Genomic DNA, 13,813 nt, shown 5'->3' with positions numbered 1-13,813 from the left:
TCTGTATTTTCTGCCTTTCCCTGAATAAATGCTCCTGCAGAAGTGTTTAATGTTAATGTCTGCATACCCGAGGATGGAAACCAGTTACAAGACATGCTGGCGCCCAATGTATTCCTCCAGCACTTGAAATGCAAGTACAGAAATAACTAACATCCTTGAAGCGAACTTGTGTATAAATAAAAAATAATAGTGTCTTGGTTGAGCTAAATTGCACCTTACTCTTTAACATGCATTTAACCATTCTGCCATTTTAACGAGAGGGTGCGATCTGTTTTCCACATGCAGTTTAAGAATTGAGGTCCCTCCAGCATTCATGAGAACATTCCAAAGCTTACTTCAGCTACACAGGCATCTAAAATACAGACTTAAGAAGTATAGCATCCTCTCAGTCAAAGGCTTTATAATAATAGAATCTGAACTAATTTCTAGTCTTTTTTTTGCCTTGTATTGTCTCTACTGCCAGAGCTCTCAGGCTGGCTTTTTATGTTATACCAGTAACTTTAACATAGCAGTCTCTCCACCACTACAAGGAAGACACAAAGGGGGAAAAGGCAACAAAACATCCTCTTCTCCCAAACAAAACATTGGGAGCAGACAGTCATGTCAAACAACACCTAGTGTCAAACAGATTTTTTGAAACATATTTGGGAGATGGGGGGCAGGGCATTTCCACCAATGCCATTAAAACAACCCCCCTCACTTTTGTTAGTTATTCAAAGGCAAAAATTAAGCAGATGCCTACAAATGATTTTTATTTTTGAGATTTTCACTCACACTCCAAGAGCCATAACTGTCCCTGCACCACTCAATATTATAGGAAAAGGAATTGCAGCCATCCCAAAACCTGGTCCCTCTAGAGTCCACATGGCACACTACTGATGTCATTGAAAGCCACCTTCCATCATTTCTGATTATTGGTTATACTGGCTGATAGGAGTTAGAGTCTAAGAATCTATGAAGGGAACCAGGTTGGTTACGCCAAAGGTTCATAGGATGTGTTGGTGGCTTCAGGTGCTAACTTGACTGCTCAAAGTTATTGCCAGCTGATACTGTTCTTGGCCTCTGAGGGAGACTAAATTCCTTTGAAACATAGGGTTTTGGTAATGAGCTCCGCAGCCCTCAAGGCTGGCACCCATGAGGATGACCAAGGGAGGCTCCTGGAAGGGGCGCTTGTGGTTAGGTTGCCAGGGTTCAGCTACCACTGGAGAACAGAGTGGAGTTGGCATGGCAGGACACTGGAAAGTGACTGTTCTGTTCTATGGTCTTCTGGTGGTGGTGGAGGAACCACTGAAGTAACTGTAAACCAAAGGCAGGATTGCCTAGACAAGAAGCCATGAGGCTTAGTGAATGTAACAAGGACATTAGGTCTGCTGATATTCTGGCAGTCTGGGAAGAAATGCCTGGACACAGGTTCATTAAGCTTTTTGGAGACAGGACTATCTGGACTTAGGCTGTGTCCATTACGGCCCTATGGTATTGAATGTTCTGAGAGGGCAGGATATGGCTTTTTATTTCTTAACCAGGAAGCTGTGAAATTCTAGCGTTGAAAGTGTGCTGAATGTCTTGTAGGCTTTCTAGCTCGAAGGGGACCTCAGGAGGTGGTAAACTAAAAACACCTTTCTACCAGAGGTGGAATACTTTTGGGAACACTCTTGGTGCTGACAACAAACACACAAAACTTGAACTGGTGATGCTACCTTAAAGAGGTATGCAAACCTAACAAACTGAAATGGTGCAGCCGCTCCGGGGGGGGGGGGACACCCAGAAATTTATTTCAACCACTCAGTTGTCAATACACCTTTTGCGGGGTCTGGTGGTAACCCAGAAATTTATTTCAACCACTCAGTTGTCAATATACCTCTTGCAGGGTCTGGTGGTAACCCAGAAATTTATTTCAACCACTAAGTTGTCAATACACCTTTTGCGGGGTCTGGTGGTAACATGATTTCCTAAGCCTCCTGTAGGTAGACGAAGAATCTCAGAACTAGGAACACTCTTATTTTTATATAAGAGAAAGGGATGGGCAGACTAGAGATTGGGTGGAGTTACGGACAAAAAACCATGTGCCGCTACATAGCTGCTGTTCTAGGATGACTAGAATCTTGAAGCACTCCTCTTCAGGAGCAGAATGCAAACATTTTGTTGCAGGTTACACTTTGATTTCCTGTGTTCTTCAGGGATGCTTAAAATCAACAAGCAGAATACAGCTTCCTTTTGATACAGAGAAAAGGATCTTGATAAGAAGAAACAATTGCATACTGTCTAGGTCTGCTTTGTAGGATACAGCGTGGGATAACTTTCAAAGCAAACTAAAACGAGGTTCCTAGAAATCTTCTTTCTTTTCCAGGCTTGTTATACTGCCATTGAACTATAATGATGACTCTAATTTGCCAGGATAGTGCATAGAAGTGTGGGTGGATGCAGAAGCCTCTGACTTTTGGTGCCTGGTTGTAATCTACTGGACAGAGACAAAAGTCAATCTTGTGTTCTGCCCAGTTGCATCTCTGACCCTGTCTCCTACCTGCATGCAGCTCCCACATTGTCCACAAGGGAATGCAGCCCTCCAGCTGAAACTTCCAACTTCCCGTTTTACTATGTCTTAAGGAATGCAAATGAATAACAAGAGTCTCCAATTCAACTAATTCTAAGTTTCAGGGCACCTTAAGACTGGGACATGTTATAAGAATCAGCCAATACTCCCCAGTACAATTCTACATACATTCTGGGAAAGCATCCATGTAGGTCGCAAGTCCATTCTGCCTCCAGCAAATGGACCAGCAGGAGACCAAAACAGACTGAAACATCCAGCACATTTGATGTGTGTGAACATAAAGACAAGTTGAGGCAGTGCTTTCGATTACTGCTATCAGAACTAATGTACCTCTGCAAAAACCTGTAAGGACGTGACCATTTGTGGGGAAATTTTTATTCAACTATTAAAGTAAACAGTGTGTGGTTCTTGGAGAGTTATTCATCTTCAGATTATAGGCTGCTAGCAGTTTCTCCATAGTAGCAGGGGATCCAGCCACTATTTATTTAAAAAATGCTTATGCAGATTGCAGCTATTCTTAGTAATTGCCTATACAGGACTTAACATTTTTACAATTCATACAGAGAATAAAAGCTGAGTAGATGGAAATAAAGAAATGACATTCTCTGGAGCAAGCAATTCTGACACACACATATGCAAAATAAAATCAGTATTATTAAGAAACTAAGGAAGAAACCTCCAATTTCCCCACTATCCTTTAGCATCCAAATACAAAAGTTTTACTTTCCCATCATAAGGCTGAAGGGATACAAAGGGCATCCTTCATAAGAACACTGCATGAACTATGGACTGCAGGTGCCACTGAGGCTCTAGTGTATCTGCTAAGATTATAGAGAGTCCCTGGATTTCATTTCGAATTGTGTTTCAACTTCAGGAATTGCGGTGATAAGTTCTGAAGTGTGAAGCAAAAATATTATTGGGTGAAAATGTGATAAAGGAAAAAAATCTATGCACCAAGGTATTTAAAAAAATAGCTCAACTTCCTCTCATTTGAGTGTATACGTTTCAGAATAAGACTTCATAATATTCAACTTTCATTTCATATCTGCTACACACATAAAAAGTGATATTTCTTGTCAGGAAAGGAAAGCAGGGCCAGATATTAAGTAACTATACAATTAAAATATTTAATATCTATTACATGTTCTGCAGTATGTTACATGTAACTAACTATATACAGATGAGCCTCAGGTAGGAAACACAGGGTATTAATTGCAACAAAACTGTGCAGTCAAATTCCCTCTGAATGAATATAAAATGTATGTTATGCTAAGAAACAGATGGTATTTCCACATTCAAGTTCCAGATGAGGCATTATGATAACCCATTTTATCAATGGAAATTAAAAATCTCATTTTTGAGCTTAACCCTCACTCTTCATCTTCCCATACCCTAGAGGCACTTGGATATCTCTACTGCACTAAAAAGTGTCATGTCAATTAATTACTCAGCAGTACACAATCAAACTCACCTCTTTATCCATACTTTCTAAATCTTCTTTACAAAGAGTGTATAGTGGCATTGTTTCAGACATACTTGGCTGGCGTTTCCGTTTAGATGGGCCAGGCTCTTCATTCTCACTTGCTGGCATCTCCTCTTCATCAAAAAGCTGTTGGTGTGGTTGAACAACTCTGAAAAAAGATTCAGAAGCTTTGTATTACATAATTGTTATGATCTGAACTGAATAGAATGTCAGGATAGATTCAGTTTGTAATACAGATCCATTTCAAAACTCATACAGTGGAAAACTTTGCCCCATTCTTCATGTTGCTCAATATGGATTTCCCTTTTCCACACTTCAAAGACTTCTGAAGGCAATGTCAAAGCTTTATCAATTAGAAATGCAAAAAGAGTGAGCCACTCATGACCCTGATTTCCACAGTAGCACTTGTTCTCCCACGGACAAATTAGGCAAAAGTTTGGGAACCTATCTTCTTTCAAATGTAGAAACCTAGCAGTTTGAAAGCACATCAAAGTGAAAGTAGATAAATAGGTAATGCTCCGGCAGGAAGGTAAAACGTGTTTCTGTGTGCTGCTCTGGTTCGCCAGAAGCAGCTTAGTCATGCTGGCCACATGACTCGGAAGCTGTATGCCGGCTCCCTCAGCCAATAAAGCAAGATGAGCGCTTCAACCCCAGAGTCATCCGCGACTGGACCTAATGGTCAGGGGTCCCTTTACCTTTACTATAGCCACCTCACTTGGGACTCTCACCCCACCAGAACACAGACCCCAAAGAAAGCCTATGTTTTTTTGCCACTAAAAATGGATCAAATTTTTCTAAAGCATTAGACCACAACATCATTATGTAAAAAAGTCAAAAAGTGTTCAGCCCCACTGTGATTTGTTTTGGATAATATAAATGTGCTTAGCCAGAAGTTGTTCTTCCTTGGCGATCACTTGTAACCGAGTAAGATTGTCTTACATAAACACAGTTTTAACAATGAGTCTAAGTGACTGTGGAGGCCAATTCTGGATCCACATGTCCTTCCACAGTGGGGACATTGGTTTCTGGGCGGGAGTTGATCATGCATGGTGTGGATTTGCCAGGCGTGCCTTCCTCTAAGCATGTTTCTCCCTTGCATCCTGAGTTCAAGTGTCTTCAAAGCCCATGGCACCTTTGGTAAAGGCTGTCCTCCAACTGGAGCACTTGCAGGCCAGTGATTCCCAGTTGTCAGTGTTTATACTACATTTTTTTTTAGATTTGCCTTGAGACAGTCTTTAAACCTCTTTTGTTGACCGCCAGCATTACGCTTTCCAATTTTAAGTTCAAAATAGAGTAGTTGCTTTGGAAGACGATCATCAGGCATCTGAACAACATGACCAGTCCAACGAAGTTGATGTTGAAGAATCATTGCTTCAACACTGGTCATCTCTGCTTCTTCCAATACACTGATATTAGTTCTCCGGTCTTCCCAAGTGATGTGTAAAATTTTTCAGAGACACCATTGATGGAATCTTTCGAGGAGTTGGAGATGGCGTTTATAAATGGACCATGTTTCACAAGCATATAGTAAGGTTGGTAGTACAATAGCTTTGTAAACAAGCATTTTGGTTTCCCTGCAAATGTCCTGGTCCTCAAACACTCTGCACTTCAACCGGGAGAAAGCCACACTCACAGAGCTCAGGCGATGCTGGATTTTGGCATCAATGTTGGCCCTTGTGGAAAGATATCTGCCTAGGTAGGAGAAGTGATCGACATTTTCCAACGTTACACCATTGAGCCAGAAGTAACCACAATAAGGGAGAGGGTGAAGAAGGATTCTTGTTTCCCTACTTTTATATTACAGGTGGCTAATCCTGTTGGGGGACTTGAACCCTACACACATACCTTTTCTGGTTTCTAAGGCTTCACTGAGTTTGGCAGCAGTGGCAGAAAGGTTTATTTATTTTAAGTAAATATGGAGCTGGGGTAGGCAGAATCCAGCACCCTGATTGGGATACAAAGCACCTCACTGTTTATCATTCCAGTTCATCACATCAATTGTTCAACGAGTACCGAGGGAACATTGCCTCACCCTGCTCAGCTGATGGCAGGGATCAGCTAAGGAGGGAAGCTCTGTGTGTGTGTACCTGTGGCTACCCCAATAGTGCATAGTATGCGAGGGTGTGAAGTGGCCACATACACCATTGGCATGTGCTATACACACCCCACCCCCAGACTGCCCAATGGTGAATGCAGCCAGGCGAAAAAGGTTAGCCACATCTGTGTTATACTTTTCTTTAGGAAAAATGTAGTGTCACACATGGACTCAAGAGCACCAATTGCAAGAGGAAAACACACTTGGGATTATTCTTTCACAATCCTGTTTAAAATATTAATGCCAAACAAAACTTGAAAATGATTTATGAAATGTTATGTTCATCTACCTGAATAAGGAATGTTCCCCATGGACGGGCAGAGAGAGAGGAGGAGCTGGTGCTTGAATATACAAAGACTGGCCGGAGCTTTGAGATCCTTTCCTAATTAATTTTCCGGTGTTGGGATCATAAAGCCGAACTTCAGGACCAGGCTGACACTTGGGATGAATGGGAGTTGGGTGGAAAAGAGCAGTCTGGAAAGCACTGTGTATATCTGGAAACATGGCAGGACTGTACTCTCTGTTAGATGAAATGTTTAAAAGACTTAAGTTAGCAGTCAACATTCCTCATATACATACATAAATACATACATATATGTGTATATAAAAATAAGCACACACACTTGGCCCACCACATCTTCTCTCCTGGCTGTTTTAGTCCAGCACTGTCCCACCTGCCCTACCTGATGTCATACAGGGGCAGGTATGGGATATGTCAAATGTGGGGCAAGTAATTGCAGGGCTTGGCTGAAATGTGCTTTGCAAGTGCTGCTAATTTGCAAGGCCTGCAAAGCCCCTTGCACAGTGCTTCCCAAGCATCCAACAACTAGCACAGCATTGTGCCCAGAACTTCCAAGTGTTAACACAGGGCTTGAAAAGTTTGCTCAGACGTGTGTGCAGCATTTCCCAGTGTCTGACAATCAACTGGCCGTTGCACATTTGGAAAGCACTGTGAAAAGGGCTGAGAAAGCCCTTTGAACTCTCTTTTCCAACTCCAGCAGGCTAACTTGTTGACATATGTCGATCATCTAGTGTCATGATGATGCCAGATAATTGACAGGTGGGTGGTCCTGCCCACTTGCCAAAGTTGGCCCACAGTATGCATAGTGGGTTTGAACTTTCAACCATAGATCAGCAACATTTTTGGAAAACAGAAAAGTAAAAAAAATGTAGAAAAGGAAATTCATCAGCGATGTAAACACTGGCAAAAACTTCTTGATTTGTGTCAGAAAACCTCTAGGTATTCCACCATTAGTTCATTAAAAAATAAATAAAGTGAGGGTCCTTATCCAAAATTCGCAAAAAGAAAAGCACCATTTCTTAATGTATTTAAGTTTTAGAACACAAAGCCTGGCTACATAAAGCTAAATTAGGGATGGGGAACCTTAAAAGAGGTTTTATGCAGCCCCCACAAGTATCTCTATCTGGTCTTTGGGACTCTCCCTAGGCCGCACCTGCTCCTCAGGACCCACTCCCTACTGGTCCAGCTCCACACCCTCCTTGATTGTTAGCATCGGGTTGAAATATGTCCCTGAACTCTGACAATGTCTCATTCTTTCCTGGAGCATAGAGAGGGGTGTATGAACATCAAGCCCACTGTACAAAGGTAAAAATTACATTAACTGCTCAGTCCACTTTTGCCTTTGGCCCTACCCAGAACTGGCAATGTGGCCTCCAGAAATTTGCCTAGAAAGTAACAAGGCCCTCGACTGAAAACGGGACCCGTGTCTGTGCCAAACTATGACTTAGTGCAGTGATGGAAACCCAAATTTAGACCGAACTACACAGACCCCTTCTACATTGATACAAAGAACTGTACATTAAAAATGTTCTCATTATCTCTAAAGATTTCCACATTTATAGCTCAGCTGTAAAACAGCAATTATTTCCACAAGAATTCAGTCTTGTAGATCAGATTTTATTAGAGCGCACCAAACAAAACCTGTTATTTACATTAAATAACATCAAAGCAATATTTCCAACTATAGAAAACATGCACACATATCCATCCTATTGAAACTATGGAGCTGGTCTGAAGTATCCTTACTCCACCTAGTAAAACATAATGCAATTTATGTAATACCCAGCTTGATATTGGCCGAAGAAAAGCCTTGCCCATTCATGAAAACAACACATGTCTGGCAGCATTAATTATGCGATGGCACCCTTTAATCCATACAGCTTATGAACGTTTATGCACATATAAGAGGGGTTATTACTAAGGAAGTGTTATAGGAATGAAGCACTAGCTCTACCTATCGGTTCTGGCTAGTTTTCATATATGAATGAATAAAAACAAGATTAAAAAAAATGCTCCTAAGTTTGTGGAGCTCTTGGATCTAGGCTCAGACCTGGCTGTTCAAGCTGTGGCCAGGAATGCCTATGCAAAATTAAGATGGACACACCATCTGTGCCCCTTTCTGGAACATTCTTGTCTTGCTATGGTGATCTATGCCTAAAGTCACTTCATCTCGATTATTCCACATGCTCTATGGAGCTGCCTTTGAAGACCAGGTGGTTTAGGCTTCTTACATGTGGATCAGGTTAACCTCTTTTTGTAACAACTGCATTGTCTGCTTATTTATTTCCAGGGACAATTCAAAGTGCAGGTTTTGACCTGTTGAGTTCTAAACAAATGGCTTGGATTAAGGTTATCCGAAGGACCACCTTTCTCTGTACTGTATAACCCTGTTTAACTGGGATCTTCTATTTTAGCTATTTGTAAGAATGGATATTAACCATGAGCCCCATAGGATTTTAAACTCAAGTGTATTATTTAAATAATAAAACATTACTTTTTACCTTTGTGTTTTAAGGTAATCATCCTTCAAAGGAAACAGTTGTTCTTCTACTTTGTCCCAACGCTCCAAGCAGCTCCATAACCAGTCTGGATTTACAATATGGAGATTTTTATAGTTCTCAGCTTGCCGTACTTTTTCTGTGCCTATTTAAAACAGCCAAACATTAGCATAGGTGACAGAAAGGCTTTTCAATAAATCAGCACTGAGAACAGTTTACAGGGATTAGGTGCTGAATTCAGTGGGATTTAAGAACACAGCTTGGATGCTTTTAACATTCTCCCCATGCATTTAAAGCAGTCTGTAACATGGCAATGACTACAATTGTAAGGTCTTAGTTGTTTTCACAAAAGCAGGATCCAGATGCAAAGGTAAGATAATTTTTTGTGTGCAACAGAGGCATATAGCATTATAGTTTTGCTGACAGGTCTAGCCAACTGTTCAGATAAACAATGTACGCATTTCTAGATACCAACAGAGGAAAGAAACACAACCTGGGCTAAAGGAGGAATGAAGAAGAAGAAGAAGAAGAGGAGTTTGTATTTGATTCCCCACTTTATCACTACCCTAAAGTCTCAAAGCGGCTAACATTCTCCTTTCCCTTCCTCCCCCACAACAAAAAACTCTGTGAGGCGAGTGAGGCTGAGAGACTTCAAAGGAGTGTGACTAGCCCAAGGTCACCCAGCAGCTGCACGTGGAGGAGTGGAGACGCGAACCTGGTTCACCAGATTACAAGTCTACCTCTTCTAACCACTACATCACACTGGCTCTTCAAATAACTGAATCCTGATGGTTTCTTAAAATATTCATGCACAGAAATATCTGAACAGCAGTATTAGAAGCTTGCTACATTGCTAGATGCTTTGTATGACCACCTATTTACACAGAGCCCTAGTTCAAACCCATGTTTTGGATTTACTCATACTTACCAGCTCTTGCTGCAATAAGGTGTGTTGGCTTATTGGGGTCATCTTCATTCAATACTAGGTTTTTTGCAATCTTAGCTCCAAGTGCAGTAGCATGATAATGCTCCCGTGTTTTTTCTATGGGATAATTGGTTGGGTATAATCCACTAAATAATATGGTAACATCTGACAACACTTTTCGTTTCAGTTCTGGCACTATTTTTCTTATATCTGGAATTTCGTCTGTTTCTTTTCTCACATATTTATCATACTTTGAGTAATAGTCCGTGTGCACCCGAACAAGAATCTCTTCGAGATATATTAAATGGTCATCACTGTCTGTATCATCATCTTCCTCTTCCTCCATGCTTTGATCCAAAGATTCTCCCACAGTTATCCCAGATTGCTCACTATTTTGAGATTCTGTCTCTGCCTCTTTCTTGTCCACGCAACCATTTCCTAGGCTACAAAGGCTGTCTTGTTCACTCTCTTCATGTGCTTCCAGATCAAATGCCTTGGGTTGTGGAGTGATGCTCGGTGAGGATACAGAGTCAGCAGAATGGTTCAGCTGTTTGTCCTTTTCTACATTCATATCGGTTCCCACCAGAGGCATTGCACTTTCCTCTAGTGCAGGTTGTTTTGATTTTCTCCAGCTTCTCTTTCCTTCATTTTCACTATCTGTAGCAGAAGAGGAGGAGGATTTCCTAGCATCCAACCCACTGTCACTTTCACTATCACTCGACAATTCAAAGTCCAAATAATTTGTACTCTTGTTTTGAATCTGCTGTTTGCCTACAACTGTCCTATTATCATCATCTGAAGACACATGAGATTCCTTGGCACTCATCACATCATTAGTAACATCCACTCCATGTTTAGAATCACTTAAGGAGTCTCTAACTTTATCATTGCAATTCAAATTCCAGGATGGAGTCTCACTGCCGACAGAGTTATTGCCATTTACTTCATTTGCAGATTTTTGAATGCCATTGCTTTGTTCGTCTGCATTTCCAACATTCTTTGCTTCTTCAGAGTCTCCCGTTGCTGTTGCTGGGTCCGATGCCTCCGTTACTTTTGAAGAATGATTTGCTAAATTAAGAGATATGTATGCATATTAAAATGAATCCGTCTTTGAAGCCAAAATGCTTAGTAACAAATATACAAAAGACCTAACAGCTAAAGACACTTAATCCAATTATGCTTATCTTTATTTAAACCAGAAGCCTGGGGTTGTGGTGGTGGTGGAAATAATAGATGGTTCCACTTACGTTTTTTAGGTCAACAAATAACTAGGCTCAAAACCTTACATATGTAGCATGGAGATTCAATTGTTTCAGAGGATGAAAAAAAGGTTGAACATCCTATTACAACATAGCACTCAAACACAGCTTGACGTACCGTCACAGGGCACAACATGTGTCCCACCTTTGGCACCCTGTGCCTGGGTAACCCTGCCCACCACCACCCTGGCATCCACCATGCAAAAGTGAAGCAGGGCTAGCTTGTGTCTGACACACAGGGTGGCAGCAGCAGCAGGGTGGGTGGGTGGGTGGGTGTGTTCTGTCATTGCGTAGTTCCTCTTAACACGGTAATGCATGGAGGAGGATTACAAGCTTACAATAGCACAAGAATGGGGAGATGGGAGGTCCCTTTACACAAGCAACAAATAAAAAGGTAAAGGTAAAGGTACCCCTGCCCATACGGGCCAGTCTTTCCAGACTCTAGGGTTGTACGCCCATCTCACTCTAGAGGCCGGGGGCCAGCGCTGTCCACAGACACTTCTGGGTCACGTGGCCAGCGTGACAAGCTGCATTTGGCGAGCCAGCGCAGCACACGGAACGCCGTTTATCTTCCCACTGCTAAGCGGTCCCCATTTATCTACTTGCACCCGGAGGTGCTTTCAAACTGCTAGGTTGGCAGGCGCTGGGACCGAAGGACGGGAGCGCCCCCCGCCGCGGGGATTCGAACCGCCGACCATGCGATCAGCAAGTCCTAGGCGCTGAGGTTTTACCCACAGCGCCACCCGCGTCCCTATAAGCAACAAAAAACAAGCCATTAATAGAGAAGTAAGGACACTTGTCTTTTCAGACTTATTGATACTCTGCCTCAGGATTCCAGGCACAATATGCACGGCTGCAACTGAGGCCATAAGCTGCAATATTTTTAATGGGGCGGGGGGTCAGTAAAGTTTTGAAATGAAGACAACTGACTTAAAATAGATCTGATACAGCATGTCTGGCTTTAAAAGCACATTTACTAAATATAAAGAGGAAAACAAAGGTACCAAAAAGGTTAATGTTCTAATTTTAGCACACCCAAATAACTACACATGGATGTGCTATTTTCTACTAAGCTACTTCAATGGAGCTTAACTTCCACTAAAGGCACCTTTAGTTTCACTGTCACCATCTGAAAACATGCTTACACTACTGGTTAGTTTTTGTGTAGGCTGAGGAGACTGATTTGGAACTCTTCTGAGTCACATTCATTTTCACTAAAGGAAGGTTCTAATAACAACTAGCCTGTGGGCAATTTATCACACTTTATACTCTTCATGGTTGTGCTTGTGACTGAGGGGTAAAACAGACATGACATTTAAAAAGTCTGTGTTTTTTGTTTTTGCCGTCCTTTAAAATAGCAGCTATGGGGTAGAGGGATTCATATGGGACAATAGGGTTGAAGACCTTCCAGGGCTCATTTTTCCTAGCAAAAATCTCTCCCTGCCCACAGGTCAGGTAATACTGCAGTCAATGACAGCTTCAGGGACAAAAATGGTTGTTTGGGGTATGCTAATATTCTATAGAAAAGCAGCATAGCAAGAGAAAGATTTAAAACCCTGCCCTACCCTAGGAGCTCCTATTTTTTAAAATGGGGGGGGGGGATTAATAAGAGTCATGCTTAATATAATGTCTAGTTTGCTCTTCTAAACTATTTTTAACTGCCAAATTTGACTTGTACTGCATCAAATTGTTAAGTTTTATGGAATACAAGCAATCTTTGTAATGGAACATTTTTCCCATGGAAAAAGATGATACAGTATTGTATTGTCTTCACAGGAGGGGCAAGAGGGGCCCTAACCCTGTGTTAAATAATGCTGTGCTCCAATTAAAGGATGTATCTTTGGAGAATGCAACTCGTGATTTTAAATTTGATTTCAACTTGAGGCAACTTGGTGTATTGAGATTCCCCCAAATGCTGTGTAACAGTGCAACAAATTCTATAGACCCAGCAGATCTGCCTGAGAAGTAGTATAAATACAATGAATAAAGGTGGTCCACTATTCTGGTAAAAGGTAAAGGTAAAGGACCCCTGACAGTTAAGTCCAGTCGCGAACTATTCTGGTAGTCAAACTGAAAAGGAATCTAAATCTGAAATCCTCACTTCTATTGGTTTTGAAAAACTGTTTTAAGATTAGTTAATGAATTGTTTAAAAATACCATGTTATATTTACCTTGCAAATGAAGAGGAAACATGAACACACATTAAAACAGTTACCTGTTTTTCTCATTTGAACTTCCCTTGATCCAGGCGGTGCATTAATATCGCCTATGCCCTGAAAGTATACGTATTTCTTCACAGTTATCAAATTAGGTGCATATTTCCAGACATCCTCTCTGTCATCAATAATACAAACCATGGAATCACCACAAGGAAATAAGTTTCTAGAAACAGGAGAAAGATTAAGTGAAATGAACTGATTAGATAACTCTTTAAGTGATTCATATTAAGGCATATCTACTCAATAAAGATATAAAATAGGAAGACATTCTAAGTTCACATGTTGATTACAGTCCTTTACATTATCAATTTGTTTTCTTAAAGCAACTACGATTTCATCTGTATCATCACAATGATTAATATTTATCAGTTTTGCTTAAAACTACCCAGAAGCTGACCAAAGAAAACAAACCAAACCATGATATTGAATTGACATAGATACATATAAATATATATACACATACACAAGTCCTTCACTTTTAA

At 41.1% G+C, this 13,813-nt stretch overlaps 1 protein-coding gene across 1 annotated transcript in view; it reads right to left on the bottom strand.

The window, feature by feature from the left end:
* The window catches only part of CTDP1 (CTD phosphatase subunit 1), a 48,803-nt gene that overhangs the window by 18,834 nt on the left and 16,156 nt on the right, over window positions 1-13,813 (bottom strand). The window contains exons 7-11 of the mRNA XM_081919444.1: window positions 13,328-13,494; window positions 9,857-10,921; window positions 8,932-9,073; window positions 6,419-6,649; window positions 4,023-4,182 (exon numbers count right to left, since the gene is read on the bottom strand). Of these exons, the coding sequence (XP_081775570.1) occupies window positions 4,023-4,182; window positions 6,419-6,649; window positions 8,932-9,073; window positions 9,857-10,921; window positions 13,328-13,494 (1,765 nt within the window). The remainder of the gene's footprint in view (window positions 1-4,022; window positions 4,183-6,418; window positions 6,650-8,931; window positions 9,074-9,856; window positions 10,922-13,327; window positions 13,495-13,813) is intronic.

The sequence above is a fragment of the Podarcis melisellensis genome (assembly GCF_964234715.1).
Source record: "Podarcis melisellensis genome assembly, chromosome: 7".
Classification (NCBI taxonomy): domain Eukaryota; kingdom Metazoa; phylum Chordata; class Lepidosauria; order Squamata; family Lacertidae; genus Podarcis; species Podarcis melisellensis.
This window is presented reverse-complemented; position numbering and strand designations above follow the sequence as displayed.